Below are 18,768 nucleotides of genomic sequence, written 5' to 3'. Positions count from 1 at the left end.
AGGGTTTCCTCGGCCACCGTTGGCAGGTGGTTATGACAGGCCATCTCCATGGCCTATGAGTCCTCGGGCCGGCCTCTCCCTTTGGGGATCACGGCCCACTCCACACGGAGTGCCGCTACTACAGCAGCATGGGCCACGAGGGCTCCATTCGAAGACATTTGCCAGGCGGCCACTTGGGCCTCTCCCACTCCGTTTATCCGCCACTACCGGCTGGATGCCTTTGCATCGGCTGAGGCTTCCTTCGGGCATAGGGTCCTACAACAGGTAGTGACAGCCCCTTCCCCCGAGTCATAGTTTTCCCTCCCAGGGACTGAGTTGGGTACGTCCCAAGAGTCGCCCCTCCCTCGAGTCTACCGGAAAAAGAACGTTGGTCCTTACCTGAACGTTTCTTTTCAGTAGATGAGAGGAAGGGGTGACATCTCACCTCTATTAAGACATAGTTGGTAGTCAGTCGGGGTGAGGGGCTGGGGGGAGGTTTTCCCCTGTCTGTTGTCTGTTTCTGTTTGACAGTATGCTTCTACTCATGCGGCTTCAAGGAACTGGGAACCACAGGGAAAGGAGGAGGTTAAAAAAGATTTCCCTCAGTCTTCTGGACCAATCAGGCTGTGAGAATATCCCAGGAGTCACCCCTCCCTCTCGTCTACCGAAAAGAAATGTTTAGGAAAGGACCAACGTTCTTTATGTTTAATCTGATTAGTTTTGTTTGTATTGGAATGTATGGCGCCCAGGTGCCACACTGTTCACGCATTGATTTGACATTTTTATACAAAATAAAAAATAAAATAAAAAACTTTTTTTTAAAAAAAGTTGTCTTTGGGGGGGGGGGTCTTCAGGTCAGGAGACAAGAAGCATAATAAGATGAAACATCCTTTACTCATTGTCAGTTATAATTTTGGGTAGCTCAATTTTATTCAGGTTTTCTGATCTATTAAGTGGTTACTAATAATATTCATGGTGGCACAGTGGTTAGAATGTAGTACTACAGGCTACTTCTGCTGACTGCCGGCTGCCAGCATTTTGGCCGTTTGATTCTCAAGGTTCAAGGTTGACTCAGCCTTCTATCCTTCCGAGGTCAGCAAAATGAGGACCTAGACTGTTAGGGGCAATAGGCTGACTCTGTAAACCGCTTAGGGAGGACTGTCAAACATTGTGAACTGGTATATAAGTCTAAACGCTTTTGCTATTGCTATTGCGACAGCTTCATCTCCCTAGCCATGGGTGGCTTTTTAAACTTGAATATGTTTAAACCTCTTCTCTTTCTCTATACAGATCCAAAGAAGTGCTTACTCGGTCTTCTTTGATGAGAAGTTTTCCATTCCCTTGGATCCTTCCACGTTGGAGGAAAACAGCTTGAGATTCTCTGTTTTTGGCATTGATGAGGATGAGAGAAACATCAGCACTGGGGTGGCTGAGCTGAAATTGTCCGACTTGGGTATCTTTGTCCGGCCTTTCAATGCCTGGCTTTATCTGCAAGACATGAATAAGGTAAGAGTATTCTCATGGTCCATCCTACGACTGTACACTGATTTGGAGTCCAGGAAGGAAGGCCTATCATTTAGGATCATTGCTGGGTTTGTTACTATTGTACTACCATGGAAGGGAAAAGGCTCTTGCAAGATTTTCCTACCTCAGGAGCCAAAATAACTTGCTGTATCTCAATATGTCATGCCTTCCTTCAGGCAAGAATCTCTGAGTCTCCGGTTCTGTCATTATTGTTCTCTAAAAATGAGTCAGTGGTCCCAAGAGCAATGAAGGAAAATCTCCGTACTGTTAGTCCGACACAGCTATTCTTCTCACTTGTGAGCTCCTTGGTTGAGCTTGTAGTTGCAGGAGGACTAGGCAAAATAGATTTATAAGGACTAAATGAAACAGAAGTATTTAGGGGAGCGTCTTCAGCCTCTTGGTAACTCTCTAAATCTGTGATGGTGAACCTTTTTGTTGATGCGTGCTGAAAGCACACACACAGCCATAATGCTATGCGGGCACGACTCCCCCTGCGTGTTCCCCATCCCCGCACATGCGTGTGCGAACTCCCACAATCCCCTCATGCATGCCTGTATGACTCCCCCATGCTCTTCATGCCCCCAGTGCATGCGTGCGTGCCCTCGCTTTTCAGGCCCGAAATAGGGTGGGGGGGCTCGTGCAGCACCTCGTGGCCTGTTTTGAGCCTGGAAGGCCTCCTGCACCAACCTGGAAGCCAAAATGGGGCATGGGGACACCACACGAGGCCCCAAAATGCAATGCAAGCACTCCACCACGCATGCCCCCTGTGCATGCATGGCATGTTCTTCTCCAGCTGGCTGGCGGGAGGCATGCACACATGCACGCTGGAGCTGGGCTGGGGTGATGGCTGGTGTGCCTGCAGAGAGGGCTCTGCATGCCACCTGTGGCACATGTGCCATAGGTTCTCCATCCTGGCTCTAGGTCATCCAAATACCAAAGTTTGTAGGGCACCTTTCCTGGTGGCATTTTAATGTATTCCTCATCCTCGGACTCAGGAGAGAAGAAAATAGATTATGCCATTAGTTCCTTTGCAAGGCTTGTAGAATATTGAATAATGAATGTTCCTCTGCTTTTTATTTATAGGCAACTGATTCGGTGGGTGAAATCCTGCTGTGTCTTAGCTATTTACCCACAGCCGAGCGACTGACTGTAGTTGTGGTTAAAGCCAAGAATCTTGTGTGGGCTAATGGAAAAATGACTGCAGGTCAGTAGGATCCTTCTTTTCCCTTCCTCCGCCCTCTCTCCCCAGTGCTGGATAAATTATGAACATGATGCCTCAGCCTTCGGTGAATGGGTCAGCAATGGTTGAGAGTACAACCTGGTTCTCTTGCAAGTTGAGTCGGAACAATAATGTATTGCAATTGTATTTTCTTTAAAGATTTAGTTCTGCTACAAAAGCAGGGAGTGGAAAAAATGACACACATGCTAATGTCTGTAATGCATTCTCGGTATTATAAAAATATTGATCCGTGTAAAACTATGAAAAGCTCTACTAAATCCTTAGAATGAGTGGAAGAATTCTGATTTCTGTATGCTGGTAGCAGATGACTTTATTTCTGAATGCAGTGAATGATCTACATCTACTACCCACATTCTGACATTCAAATTCATTCCAACCACTCAGTAAAAGCTTTGAAAAGTAAAAAGGATGGTGTGTAGCAGTGGTGGGTTCCTACCGGTTCGGACCGGTTCAGCCAAACCGGTAGTGGTTTGGTGGCCTGGGTCGCTGGAACTGGCAGCGACCCAAGCCTGTCATGCCTCTGAAACGGTTCTCCGGCCAGCGCCATAGGCGCCGCCATCTTGTTTTTTGCTTGTTTTTGATTGCACTCCATATGTGCACACAGTGCATATCAAGCACACGTGTGCGCAGTGCACACACGAGTGAACCAGCAGTAGTGCCTGCCGGAACCCACCCCTGGAGTGCGCCCCAGTTCTCTAAAGCAGTTTTGTAGGGCCGAACGTGTTGTGATCTGCAGTGGCCTGCAGAGCTCGCAGCAGAGTCTGACAGCGAGGAGGTTGGGGAGGAACATGAGCCAGTCCTGGAGTCTGGGGAAGGCTCAGACGAGGGCTCTGCGTTGGAGACAGAGAGGGGGCCAGGGCCATCTGGGAGGTATGTGCTGCCACGGGAGCCACCAGAGTCAGACAGCAGCAGGGCAGAGGAACAGACTCCCCCTGTTCCCAGTGTGCACAGGCGCAGAGCTGCCAGAAGGCAAGAACAGTTAAAACAGAAGGGACGACTCGGGAGCAAGGTTTGTAGGTGATTGGCCCATCCCATATAACATACAGGAGGCGCCAAAGGCATATGAGCCTTTGCAGGAAGCAACTTGGTTCATGGTGGTCAGTTTACCTTCTGAAAATACGTTTGGACTCTTTGTTCCGTGTGGTCTTGCCAAGCTAATTGCCAATTAAGCCTTTGGCAGCATTTTCAAAGAAGATAAAGGTGGGTGCTTATCAGCCTTATCCCTATCAGCCTGTGAAATTAAAAGAGGGTTCTTGGACTTAACCGTGTGCCTTTTTTCTGTATCCGGAAACCTAGGTCAGAACAGAAGGGAACAAACACAGTGGCTGAAAAAATCTCATTTCTCCCTCATCGGTCATCAGGCAGAATTAAATAATAATAACCCCCCTCTTCCATGATCTTAACTTTTAACATTTGCTAAATCTAAATTATAGATGTATAATTGATTTTTTCCAATAATATAAGGTTCAAGGCAGAGAATATGGAGATTGGCTGAGAGATGGAGACCTTCGCACTGTGTTGCCAAGTTTCTATGGTCTTTTCCAGAAAGTGATCATAGCAGGACAGCCATTGTATATGTTGGAATGTCTTAAGCATCAAGCTACTTAAATAGCTGTTAGCAGAAATGGAAAATCTGTAGGAAGTTACTGTCTTCAAAGAAATTAGGAAATGATCCGTTAATTTCTAATTTTAATTCAATTTCTTCTGATTCTGGTCAGCAAGTGTATTTGTAGAAGTTAATCCATTCTACCCTGAAGATTCTGATTATAATGCTTTAAAATATGACCATAATGTGATACATATATTTTTGTCATGTGGTAGCATACTTTCTATTCATCATCCTTGATGCCCAGAATAAAAAAAAACAGGAGGTGGAACGTAGTAGCAGAAACTGCACCCACTGAAGTTATTACAGTGTTTTCAACATAAAATAAGCATGGTGTGAAAACCATGTCTTTGGAACAGGGATCATCTTCTTACTCTTCCTTCAGATCCTTTTGTCAAAGTGTACTTGCTGCAAGATGGGAGGAAGATCAGCAAGAAAAAAACTGCAGTAAAGAGAGATGACACAAATCCAGTGTTTAATGAGGCCATGATTTTTTCGGTGCCAGCAATTGTCCTGCAGGTAAGAGCTCTCTGGTTCAAATGATGTACCTGGTGCCCTCCGATGAACCCCTACCCTGCTATAGGCACTAAAGCATGTACAGTCCAGCAACACCCTGGTGGTTTTGGCATGTTAGGTGCTATTGTGCAAGTGGTATTGAAGGACCCATATTCAGTTCTTGCCGTGATCTATAATTTGACTGGATTATTTACTAAAGTCTCTAGCTGGATTGAGATTGATTTGGTGGTTCGCATTTGCATGTTACCCTACAACTGAACTGGTCCTGAGTCATTCCAGTCAGGATTGTCTACAGTGGCTCAAGCAGTTGGGTTTTTTTCCCCACAGCCCTACTGCTTGAGATGCTTTCAGCTAGAGATGCCAAGGATTGAATCTGGGACCTTGTACACGCTCTAATGTGCTCAGCTAGGTAGCTGTGCATTTTCTCATTTCAGCTTCTGCTGAGTCAGCTGTATAGTGCATGATCATAAGTCAACTTTTGGCACGTCGATATAACTATTTTACATGTAAGCATATCCTGCTAGACTTAACATCAGCCACAGACTGCTTAAACAGAACAATTGTCATTGGCCACAGAACTTGAAATAGTGACTCCCTCTGTGTGTGTGCTTCAGAGTTTGAGGGACAAGAGTAGAATTTAATAGGCCTGTCCCATCCGTTAGGCTTATGGTACATGACTGTGGCTTATGGTACAGATCATTGGAACAAAATGCTCAACTACAAAATGGAGCAAAAATGTTAAAAGGTGACTTGGGTGAATGGGGATGTGTGTTAAATTGTGGCCTTTTATTGCTGTATGCTGCCCAGAGTTACTGTGTGTGAGTTGGGCAGCCATATAAATTTACTGAATAAATACATTTACTTTTGACAGTCTGTAAATGATTAGTGCTTTTGTCAACAAACATAGTAGACCTTTTGGGGATTATGGCAGATATAAATAACAGAGCAGTTTATGCTGTACCTTATACTGAACTGCTTGTGCTAGTGATCATGTGAACTGAAGCTAGGTTTTAAAGGCATCACAGAGTGTTGCAGGGTGCCCCAGATTAGGGCACTGTGATAAATTCAGACCAAAATATTACGTAGCAAATGTAAATAAACTGAAACAGAGTAGGCTTGCAGCATTCAATTCTGCAGTCTTAGTCCTGGTGATTTCACAAGTTTTTCTTGATGGAAAATAGATTCTGCCTAGAAGGATTTGACATAAAAGCAGAGGCTTTCAGATTAAATTCTGCAGGGAAAACACCAACATGGGAGATATAAACCAATCAGCGTGTCATTTGGTAGGCTGAATATACATATAACTCCATTTGCTTTTCAGCCATTCAAAAGCTTTTGTGCTGGAATGTAACGAACCCTAGCTAAAGGAATAATCTTCAAGAGAGAAGTCACTGTATGAAGAAGCTTTATTCAGCAGCAGCATGGAGACAAGTAAAAGGATGGGATATCACAATAACCAAAAACAATGCTTACTTTTCTTGTTATCTCACTTTTTCTTGAAGATGAGATGATCAGAAGAGATAGGATAAAGCTTCTGGAACAAGCGTTCACAAAAATAAACAGAATGGGAACAATGATAAAAAAAATTATTATACCTAAATCTGCAGGTTGCCTGAAGACCTATTACTGTTTCATTTGCAAACAGAGCAAAGACTAACTTAGAATAAAGTTACAGTTGCTAATTGCTATTGAAAGGTTGAGGTCATACACTTCAGTCTACATCAGATCAGCAAAAGTTTCTCAAATGGGATTTACATTTGAAGACACATTTAGGAGTAGTGTAAGAAATTCATCCAAGATGAAGCTTCTAAAATTTGACTTGTTCAGACAAATGTCTTTTACTTCTCTGATGCAGTAGTTGAAACCCTGCACACCTTCAGTTTTAAATGCCTTTTTCCACATCAGCCTTTCCTTTCCTCCCCTCTCCTTCTCCTCCCCTCCCCTCTCCTTCTCCCTCTCCCCTCCTTCTCCCTCTCCTGTCCTTCCCCCCTCTCCTTCTCCCTCTCTTCTCCTCCCCTTCCCCTCCCTTCTCCCTCTCCCCTCCTTCTCCCTCTCCTCTCCTCCCCTTCCCCTCCCTTCTCCCTCTCCTTTTCCTCCCTTCCCCTTTTCTCTCCTCCTTCTCCTCTCCTTCTCCCTCTCCTCTCCTCCCCTTCCCCTCCCTTCTCCCTCTCCTTTTCCTCCCTTCCCCTTTTCTCTCCTCCTTCTCCTCTCCTTCTCTCCTCTCCGTCTCCTCTCCCTCTCCTCTCCTTCCCCTCCCTTCCTTTCCCTTTCTTTTCCTTTCTGTCCTTCTTGTTCCTGATATGTCTTAAACTTCCTCCAAATGCCAGAAATCGGGATTGTACATTGAGGGGCTTATTTAAATCACAGGTGACCAATCTTTTGGAGAGATAAAAACTGAAGTTGGCTTTGGAATCGAGTGATCAGGTTCAGCATGTAAAGCCAAAAAAAATTAAAGTAAATATTTGAATTAAAGTAACCCAGTTAGTCTGATTACCACAGCAGTGACTTCTGAGAAGATGCTCAGCATGGTTGGTCCCGATGGAGCTCTTTAGGTACAAGATCATAGACTCATGGTTCATTTTCCACTGTATGATTGCAGTGAATGGCTTAGGAGAAAATGGAAACTTATACTAGCAGAAACACATTTTCCCATGATGTTGTGGGGCTTTCATGGCTCTTGAGAAGCTGAAGGGATGAACTGTGCCAAAAGAAACACTGTGAATATGCAGCATTTCCTTTAGAGCTATGGGCCAATTCATGTCCCATTGGTGGGAAAGTTCAGCACCAAGTTCCTGGAACCTTCCCCCTGCCATCTGCTATCACAACACAGTAATATTTTGCATTCCCCATCTCCACCCTCTCCTGTTGCTCTGAAGGATGCCCTTGCCACTCCCCCAGCACAGTGGCCAACTGGGAATTTGTAGACTTTTCCCTTCATCACAAGAAGCACAAAAGTGGGGTGTCTGTTGACTGCTAGTTTTTGTACCCATGGGATAATGGCACACCAGAATGAAATTCCATCGAAGGCTCAAAGGGATGATGGAGCACAGGAATAAGGACACTACGCAGCATTGCAGAAGTGTTGAAAAGGGTAAAATGTGCAAGCTTTGTGACTCTGGACAAGTTCCCCAACTTTCAACCTTCCAATTGCATTATTTTAAATTTAAACCAATCTTCATAACTGGGTGTAGTTTGTCAATTGAAGGTAGCATAATTCCAATGTGTGCCTTCAAAGATTCTAATCCTAATTTATGCCTTTACAGGAGCTGTCTCTTCGGGTGACGGTCGCACAATGCTGTGAAGATGGGAGAGCTGAAAATATTGGCCATGTTGTCATAGGCCCGGCTGCAGGAGGCATGGGCATCACTCACTGGAATCAAATGTTGGCTACCTTGAGAAAACCTATATCCATGTGGCACCCACTTCGACAAAGCTAAGGATGTACCTGCACCTCACCGAAAATAATCCAACACGGTGCTTAAATAAATAACTTCGGGTGGCCGATGCTGTTGGAACAATGAATTTGTGAGACCATAAAAGTTTTTTTTTAATCTAAATATTCCTCACAAATAATAATAGCAGTGATGATGGGTTGCCAAATGAGACTACCCAAGCCTTGGAAAAGAATCATAGCTAAAACAATAAGAGAAGAAGATATAGAAATACAGACGGATACCTGGTAGCTAGTGGACAAATAAGTCTTTTGATTCTGTCGTTCTACCATCACCAACTTGGAGAGCCAATTATTCTTGAAGTTCTTTCACACTGAATCTTGCATTTCCACATTATTTTTCTCTTATTGAAGAAGACTTAAAAGGAAAGCTTATGGTATTTTATGCATTTGACTGTGTTTCAGACATTTTGACTTGGAAGTCAGATTCTTGGGAGTGAATGGGTCCAGCCTTGATATAAATGCGTATGGAACACAATTTTATACTTCATTCCTTCTCACATTTGTTGGGAATCAAGTTTTGGTTATTTCAGATAAATTTGGGCAAAATTACTTCCAACTAAAGTTGCTTAAGTCACATTTTTTGGCAACCATTGTCACATGCTTCTTATCATGCTTGAGATTCAGGTACTGTTGTCCTGTTTGCCTTTTTGGGAGAAGAAAACTAAAAGGCTCATATTTGACTAAATATTTGACAGAGTGAACTTTTACAAAAAAAAAAAAGATGTGCATCATTAGATATGTGGACTACTGCTTGCTGTAAAAACTCAACACATTTGCTTTGAAGACTCATGAATCTTTCTCCTCTCTTTGAATTATGGTAAAAATGTAATCCCATAGAGCACAGCACCATCACAGAGATAATCTTTGCTCATTCAATACCTACCTGGGCTCTGGCATGGACCTGTTTAGTTCCAATGTCCAATAGGAACACTATCGTCACAGAGGATGCAATACTGTGCTTATCTACTGAGATGTAAATTCACTGGGCCTTATTTTATACGTATGGTATAGAACTGAATAACCAATGGACTTTTCCTTCCCCTTTTCACCATTTATGAGCAATTGGAGATCAACCTGTCTATAAAGTGTGAATGCTTTATTTATTCATGTTCTGTGTGCTTGACCTCAAGAAGCAGTTGCGATCATGCTGGGCAGAAGAAGAGTGGAAGTGGATACAGGTGTATCATGCATGGCAGAACCATCCTTAATATTGGAAATTTGATTGGGTGTTTTGTAATTCAAGGCCACATCAGTCATAGACACTAAATATTCGTATTTTGAGAAATAGGGAATGGCAGCTTGAAAAATAAAAATAAACAAAACAAAGGGAAATTCTATGGCAAAATATTTCATGGTTACTGAAAACATTGTGGATGATGTATTTGCACCCAGTAAATCACTTTTGGTGAGATGGGTGGCTATATAAATTTGATAAATAAGTAAATAAAAGTAAATTTAAAAATCTCTTTTTTGTTATTAATTGTAAAATTTGTAAAAAGAATGTAGGAACACTAACAGGATAAAAAAAATCTTAACCTCGCAAACAACTAAGCACTGTTCTGATATGGTTTCTAAGCAATCTTTCATCTTTTTGATCCTCATGTAATAATTTTGTGAATGTCTGATTAGTTGGCTGGCTTTCTAATTTGCAATTGATTTAAAATGTCAACAGTGTTACATGCAAGGTGGAAGGTAATATTCCCATATCTTATCATGTTTGCACCCCCATCCATCAGATGATATCAAGAGCATGCCAGTGGTAACACATTGCAAAATCCCCGAGACTCTGTTTCCTTGACACCCATGGGAAACCATTTCCCTTCTTCCCTTGCATTAAAGAAACATGGGTTTTACTGAGGTCATCCTGTCTTTGTGGCAATTCACATTGACTAGACAATCAGCCTGTCCTATTACCTCTATTTCATTTAGCCCAGCTCAAGAAATAGCCAGCTTTGAATCTGGATTTCCTGGGATACCACACGGAGCTTCCTAGACTAGCTCCTGTATGAGTTCAAACTTTGTCTCCTTGTGATGGAACAGAAGGTCTCTTTTAATTCATGGACCACTGGAAGCTCACTCCAGAGTGGGATAACTTCACAACTGGCACATTGCGAGGCAGAGCATGTACTGCTTTAGCTGTCTGGTTTTTGCTAAGGATCTCCCTCTGAACTCCAGGAGCAAAGCCTTGCTAGATAAGTTCAGAATTCAGGAATGGTGAGGATGAAATGGGGGAATCCCCAGGAGGGATTGGAGAGGCATAGTTTAAAAAATGTAACAAACTGTGGTATGGCAGAACTCATTACCTATTTATGTAAACATATCCCATGTTCCAAAGAAGCTGTGAAATATATTTTTAAGCTCCCTCCAGCTCTTAATACTTAACTGATCAACATTTTAAAAGCAAGATTTCCCTAAGGGCAAACCTTTAATTATTGTGTGTGACAAATAGCTTGCTTTAGGATGGATATGCCATCCACACAGAAATAGCATCTGACTTCTTTTCCAGAAAATACATCTCTTCCCATGCTACCAAATAATGGTGAGGATCCCCACAAGGTGTAAATTCTAGAAAAGTTGCTCTCTTTTCCCGCCCAGATTAGCCTTTTACCAAAGCAGAAGCTATGCCTCTAAGGAAAAGCATTGCATTCAATAAAATTAAATAAAGGTAATTTAAGAGTCTCCTGTGAATAGTATCTAGGGAACAAATGATTTTAGCACAGAGAGAAGGAGTTGCTGACAGTTTAGAGATATTTTCAAGGATTAGTTTATACAGACAACGATTCTTAGGAAACAGATTTCATGTAGCAGGGAAAAGAAAATCTGAAATAAAGCTAGATAGGAAATAGAACCTGTTAAAACTAGGAACGGATGCTTTAAACAAGTTCTTCTACTTTGGATGTCTGGGATACAAATCTTACCATTTTGGGATGAATTGCCAGAAGCAGAACCATCATTCGGAGTATTCAAGACCTGAAAAGGAAGGTTGTGTTCTGTTTTGTGATCCATTCATTCATTCTTGGTGCTAGAATCTGATAATCATAATCAGGTCTATGAGCAAAATCCTACCCCTCTTTGTATTCTTGTTCATAATCAGATGGTGATGTTTCCATTTGGATTCCTGCACTTAACAGGAAGTCTGATTTGATGGACTAAATAACCACTTCCATCTCTGACACCAGGATTGTTTATAGGCAGCATATTTGACATGAGGGAACTTTTACTGAAACCTGTATTCTGAAGCACTGGTGTGCTGTGGAGGGTGGAGGTAGTAAATTACACATGCTTCTGAACCTGTAATAAATCAATGAATGTTCAGATATATGTGATGTTCTCACATGAAACATCAATATAGGATTAGTAACTTTTCATATGCCCAGATGGGCTGATGCAAGCAAGCTTTTCTACCTCATCTTCCTTCCAAATGCTTTACAATGAAATTAGGCAACTGAGGTAATCTTGGTGAAGAAAATTTTGGTGGAGACAATTTATGTGGTTTCTAATGATCAACACTGACTTGATGACATATAATCAGTCAGTTGGCAGAGAGACCTTCCTTAAAAGATGTTCCTCTCAGGAAGAAGCCCTCTACCAAATGTTGAAGGATTATCTTCCCATGTTCCCTCTGCACTACAGCCTATCCAATGTAGTACTCCTCTCTCCGGGAGATACAAAAGCAGAAATTAAAAAACCTTGATGACATAATCGGTAGATTTCTTGGAATGGTTTGAGTTTTGGACTCATTTATATAACAATAGTAAAATACCATAGTAGATGATGTAAGTCTATGACACAAAGTCTGCATTCAGGATAGGACTTTAAATTCAGTAAAGAAAAAGTCATAGTCAGCTTTGGAGCGGGGGGGGGGGGGGAATAAATGGATTAAGTTAACCCATCACTTTGGGTGGTCTTCTAAAATAAAAGCAGGATTTCCATTCTCTTTGTTGACCCAGCCAACACTGGCTTTGTTCACTTGATGTGAATAGCCAATGAAACACACAAGTAGTGGAAACCAGAATCCCTTCTTTTAGTCCAATCAAAGAGAGAAACTTGGGGCAGATGCCACAAATCAAGTGCACAAGTTTTCAATGTTACAGCATATTTAGACAGTTTCAGGCAAGGAAGTTATACAGCTTTAATTATTATTGGCCAATAAAAATAAACAACTCCCTGTGTAACATTACTAGGCAATTATATTTTCATGGGGAAGTGAGCTTCATTATCTTAAGTTTTCTGACTCTGGACATGATTTTGAGTATGCCAATAATGAACTTCTGTGACCCCATGGCAAGGCAGCTACTTGCAGTTTTAACTGTCTCCCTAACAGAAGGGTAAACTTTCCCAAATGGCTTTAAGCTACTCCATCGTTTTCCCCTTTAACACACTGTACCAAACCATAGTGAAGATAGTGATGCAGTGGTGGGTTTCAAGTGATGTGTTGCTGTTGTGGGTGTTGCAAGCATAACAGTGGTGGGTTTCAAAAATTTTTAGAACCTCTTCTGTAGGTGTGACCTGCTTTGTGGAGTGGCTTGCCGGCCATTTGACCAGGTGGGAGTGGCTTGGCAGTCAGGTGACTGGGTGGGCATGGCCAACTTGTAAAATGTGGTGAAACTCACTTAACAACACTCTTGCTTAGCAATCAAAATGTTGGCTCAGAAACTCTGACATTTGAAGCACGCAAGTCTTAAAGCTCTCAAGTTACAAGACCCTTGAACCTCTAACCTTTTAGAAAACAAAACCCTAGGGGTGTTCAAACTTGACAGCTTTAAGACTTGTGGACTTCAACTCCCAGAATTCCTCCTCTTGCTCTTCATCTTGATGATGTGCGGACAGGCAGGGGTGGGGGGGAGCTGGAACCGGTTCTAAATGGCACTGTAGATTTGTGAAACCTCTTCTATAGAAGAGGTTAGAACTGGCAGGAACCCACCCCTGAAGCATAAGTAATAATTGGGATCACGGTTAAGAATGTAGAAGTTTAGAACCATGAGTTGGGCATCATCCCTTTTTGGAAACAATCCTTTAAGCACAGAGGGGCATTAAGGAAAACATAGCACCACACCGTGAGTCCAATCACTCCAAAAATATGATCATAACAATCAGCAATTTTAACCACTCCAAACTGGGTAGCCAATTGGTGAAAGAGTGCCAGATATTGAAGGAGGAGGGCAAGGAAAGCATCAGTTTATGCAATAGCATGAAAATTGGCAGACTGGGTTGAGATTACCAGGACATCAAACAAGAACCTTACCCTGTTGATCAATAAAAGTGCAGCAGCCAGAATTAATGAGAACATAAGCATCTCCTTGGCTAGCTAAGAGGAAGTCCAGAATTATACGGTTTTGGATGACAATTTGCAATACTGGAGTCACTTCTGCTTGTAATCTACGGATTGCATCTGTTGCAGTATTGGCATAAATCTGAAGGGAGGCAGAAATATTGAGAAGGGCGAATTCGAATTGTAATCTCTAGTGAGCTGGCAATAAAAAAACCAATGAAAAAAAGACTATAAAGGAGATTACCACTCTCGTAAGAGATTACATGGGGAAGGAGGGATGTGAAAGGGACAGTTGTGATGCCAAGGGAAGGGGGCAGCATGTGAACAGCTGAAACCAAGATTCCCAAATCCCATATCACATAACAGGTAAGATTTTATACACACTATGTCTGGAGATCCAGAACCACCCAGTTGGTGGAACTGCCCCTGAATTTCTTGATAGATTCCTTCACGTCGTTGACCATTGCTTCCCCTCCCCTTCTTTTGGAGGGAGGGGGGTTCTACAGCCTTCTAAATATAAAGGCAGCTCCAAAAGCCCAAAACCAAGAGCCCACCATCACAGGGAAGGGACAAAAGCTGCAAGTGGTGGACCAATTTATGTATCTTGGCAGCACCCTCTCCTACATAACATCAACTGACATTGAAGTCAACTGCGGAATTTTCTGCTTTCTAGCTAATCTAAATCAGGTGGCACAGCAGATTCCCTCCCCCTTGCTGTTCACTTACCTTTGCAGACGCGCTCGGTAGCAGGTTCCACCCACCCACCCAGACATCATCACGTCCATTTTTGATGCTCTGCGCATGCACGCTCAGTCACATTGCTACCGAACTGGTAGCAAAGGTAAGTGGATTTCACCCCTCCCCCACATGCCCCATTTTTGGCTTCCAGGTTGGTGCAGGAGACCTTCAAGGCCCAAAATGGGGCATGGGGCGGGGGCTTGCAGAGCACCCCCATGCCCCGTTTTGGCTTGCAGGTTGGTGCAGGAGGGCTGAAAAGCCTCCTGCACCAACCTGGAAGCCAAAAATAGGTGAGGGAGGAACATTTGGGGGGATCATGCGTGCATGTGTGGGGGCAGGGGAGCATGTGCAGCTGCATGCACATACACGGGTCATGAGCGTATTGCATTATGAGTGCATGTGCGTGTGAGCGCTTTTGACACACAACGACAAAAAGGTTAGCCATCACTGTCCTATAACTTCTGTGTGAAGGTATAGCTACGCAGAGTTCCAGCAGATATTTTCTCTTTGGGCCCTGATAGAGAAGCATCTGCCAAGTGGCGGGCTAGCATCTTCACCTCTAGGCCCCCAAGCTGCTCTGGTCCTACCCACTAATAGTCCCCATAAATCTCTTTGTTTATTAGTAACAGCTCTGTATACAGGTAGTTAACCCACAAGCTCCTTTCTTACTTAGGATAGTTCAGAATTTACTGGATGATCTTAATAAACCTTTAGTATATGAGCCTGTAGTCACATATTTGACTCCCAGATGTCTAACAACAGCAATGATTATAAAGAGGCTTTTTGTTCCTAAGTGAAGTGCTGAATAAACACACTAAAGATAAAATAGGGAACAAAATTTTACATGGAAGAATTTGTTAAAGTATGGATTTCTGAAGACAAGTTTCTGAGTTGAGCATGTGCTTAGTGTCTAGCAAACACCCATCCACACGAACCACTATGTTGATCTGGGTCTGGTTGGTACTGCTCAGAGTTACACTAAAGTAAATCCCAGGTGCTAAAGTCTGCCTGCCTTCTCAGTGATTTGCTGTCAATGTGTTCATTTTACAGGCCACCCATCTGCCCATGTAACCATTTGGATAACCCCCTGCCATGAATCTCCCACCTGTGCCTGATGCTCAACTGTAATGGCATTAGGAACCATCCCATCCTCCCCTTTCCAAAAATACAAGAACATTCTCTCTTCTTGCATCTGAACAGATGGTCATGAATAATAAATGAGTTTCCTGAGAGATGTTGCCAGTCATCAGTCATGGGACTCCCTCTCATTCTTATAGAAAAATATGAAACGCTGATGCCTCTGTTGAGTCAAATCTGCCTATTTATATGTAGAAGGGAACCGCATCCAACTCACAAGCCTCTTCCAGTTACCAATGGGCAACTAGACCAGATTTAGCTAGGAGTTATCTAACAACTTGGAGGCCTGGAAGAAACAGGCAGGGAAAGGTTCTCACAGGTCAAATTCTCTCCAGCTCAATCAGAATGGAGAGGAAAAGCCAGTGTTATACATTGATTGTTGGGAAAATCTTTAATTGTCTATGGCAGTGGATGGCGAACCTTTTTGGCACAGAGTGCCCAAACCGGAATGCCCATACGCCAGAGTACCAAAAACCCAATGACCAGCTGGCCAGTGCGCATGCATGCCTTGGGGAACCTGACGCCCAGCTGGCTGACCTGAGGCGATGGCATGCATGCCCATATAGAGGATTCTGTGTGCCACCTCTAGCACGCATGCCATAGGTTTGCCATCACAAGTCTATGGAGTTGTGAAGATGAAATTAGGGAGGCATGGATACTGGAAGGAAGGAAGGAATTAGGGAGGCATGGATACTGGAAGGAAGGAAGGAAGGAAGGAAGGAAGGAAGGAAGGAAGGAAGGAAGGAAGGAAGGAAGGAAGGGAATAACTCAGATTATTAAAAAGATTAAGCCAAAGCAATATCATCCGAGCATCATGATCTTATAATTAGACCATTATTGTACCATCTTATGCCGCAGTTCATCCCAGGAAATAAGTCTGTAGTTTTATAAAGCACTCAAAAATTATTTTTTCAATTATTATATTTCAAAGAGAATTTGAATCTTTGAACACTGGATGTGAAGAGGAAAGATGCATTGTGTTTCTCATTTTGTACATGGAGTAGATTTATTTTGCAAACAAGACCCATGAAACAATAACGTTTTGTATTTTTATCTTACTATTAAATGTCAGAAATGCCTATTTCTAAACCAGAGCACCAAGGAAGCTTCCGAATAAAATTCTGCATGAAGGAAACTCAGAAAATTGCTCTACCAAGCAAATCTAATTTTTCTGCCCTAGAAGGAATTAAATTGCTTCAATAAATGCTGAACTGCTTAGTTTGCATAAATGTTTCCTACGTGCATGCTTTACAATTCAGACTTAAATATGTTCACTTGAATAAAAGTCCCACTGGTTACATTTGGACTTGCTTGCTAGCAAGTATGATAGCAAATTAGAATATTTAAAAATAAGCCCACCAAGTACGACATGGTGGTGAAAGAACAGATACATGAAACTCATAAATATTCTGAGTTATTAGAACACAGAGGGTGGCCACTTATTTTTTGTATTGTGATCAAGGTGGTATTCAGCCAGTTTTGACCGGTTCTGGCAAACCGGTAGCGGAAATTTTGAATAGTTCGGAGAACCGGCAAATACCACCTCTGGCTGGCTCCGCCCCCAACTATTCGCTGCAACCTGAGTCCCAGCTAATCAGCTGGTTCATCTTCTGTTGCCCTGCACAGTTGGAAAGCAGGTTAGTGGGGTGGGGAGGGAATGGGGATTTTACAGTATCCTTGGTGATGTTTGTTTAGTTGGAGCAGGCACTTCAACTGCTTTCTCAGGTTGCACGTTTGTGTTGTGCCTGGGGCTTCTTTAGGCAGAGCAATGAGTTAGTATGGTGACTGCTATCTTTCCTGTAGAGTTTGAAGCTTAGCATTGTTGGAAGAAATGTCCTTCTGGGTTGGGCTCCAAGTGGGGAAAAAGACACTGGAGACATGGAGGCTGCTTGGAAAGATGGTTTTAATGGTGGACAGGACCACATGGCTTGAATCCTGAACAGAAAAGGTGATCACATGCTTCAATGTTGGTGGAGAAGAGAAGGCAGGACGGAGATGCTGAGTCCCTGCTTTTATGCCCTCTCTGGCCTTTGATCTTGAGCTTGTATTCTGATTGGTTGTTAGACTCCCATAGGGCCATGCAGGGGCAACTCTCTAGGCTGCATTTTGAATCCAGGTTTGGTTGAGTTCTCAGATGCCATGTGGGGAGTTGGGTAAAGGGCCAATATTATCATGCCTTAATCCCATCCCCCTGGAGCTGAAGGGGAGAATTCTTTATTATGCAAAGGGACTGGCTTGGCCTTCTTAATGGCCCATTGACAAAGTGCATGGGGGCAGGAAGCTAAAGGGAGCTATTCTCAATTTAAAACATGTTTCTTCCTTTTCACATCCTGGGAAATATAATATATAATATTCTGCCTTTTCAATATTTCCTAGGATATTTCTGGGAGCGGGCTGGTTATTAACTTTCCACAGCATGTCAAGACTGACTGAGAAATACTATTGATTCAGGCCATGTGCCCACATGGGGTCTCCTGCCCCAGAGCTGGCAAAAAAAAAATCACGCTGCCCTAAATTTTATTAGCCACACAGTGCACCCTTAATGCATACCCCAAATGTGTCTGAGATGCCCTGATGTTCACACAGAGCATCACATAGCACGTTCTAGGGAGATGTGATGATTCCCTCAGCTGAAATTTCAGCATTGTCTTAATCATGTGAAAACCATGCCTTCCCCAGCTGGCATGCACAGCCCTCTGCTTACCCCAAGCATTGCATTCCTCTCCCTTTTTTCTCTCTTTCCTTTCATACCTTTGACCAATTTAACTTTTTCATTATTTCTTGAAACTATCAGCTGAATGGTCAACTGTTGACCCATTATCTTCTGGGCTGCAGTTAAGAATGAGAGTTTTGTATTTTTTGGTTGCCATCTAGTGGCTCTCTGGATATCTGCAGTTGCTGAATAAGTGCCATTGAAGAGCAGAAGTTTGGAAAAGAAGGTGAATAGGGTTGCAAACTTATTTAATAACCCTACGAAATTAGATGAAAAGAAAGGAGGAGTCGGGGTTCCTGAAAGCCTCTACTGCTGCAAAGGAAATTCCTTCATGGCGTTCTTTTAAAACACAAGGATAAAATCTTTTCAATTATATGTCTCATTACTTTGAAGTGCTGCCACAAAAAAGAGGGACTCAAGCTATTCTCCAAAGCACCTGAGGGCAAGAAGCAACAAGTGGAAACTTATCAAGGAGAGAAGCAACCTAGAACTAAGGAGAAATTTCCTGACTGTTAGAACAATTAATCAGTGGAACAACCTGCCTCCAGAAGTTGTGAATGCTCCAACACTGGAAGGTTTTAAGAAGAGA

General features: G+C 42.8%; 1 protein-coding gene across 2 annotated transcripts in view; it reads left to right on the top strand.

Moving 5' to 3' along the window:
- Positions 1-8,960, top strand: part of SYT12 (synaptotagmin 12) — a 53,287-nt gene extending 44,327 nt beyond the window's left edge. For both annotated transcript variants that reach the window (XM_081938476.1, XM_081938477.1), the window contains exons 5-8: positions 1,270-1,485; positions 2,587-2,707; positions 4,735-4,868; positions 8,129-8,960. In XM_081938476.1, the coding sequence (XP_081794602.1) occupies positions 1,270-1,485; positions 2,587-2,707; positions 4,735-4,868; positions 8,129-8,302 (645 nt within the window). In that variant the 3' untranslated portion in view covers positions 8,303-8,960. The remainder of the gene's footprint in view (positions 1-1,269; positions 1,486-2,586; positions 2,708-4,734; positions 4,869-8,128) is intronic.
- The last annotated feature ends 9,808 nt before the right edge of the window (positions 8,961-18,768 follow it).

The sequence above is a fragment of the Natrix helvetica genome, assembly GCF_964273705.1.
Source record: "Natrix helvetica genome assembly, chromosome: 1".
NCBI lineage: Eukaryota > Metazoa > Chordata > Lepidosauria > Squamata > Natricidae > Natrix > Natrix helvetica.
The sequence above is the reverse complement of the archived record's forward strand: the minus strand, read 5'-3'. Positions and strand labels throughout refer to the sequence as shown.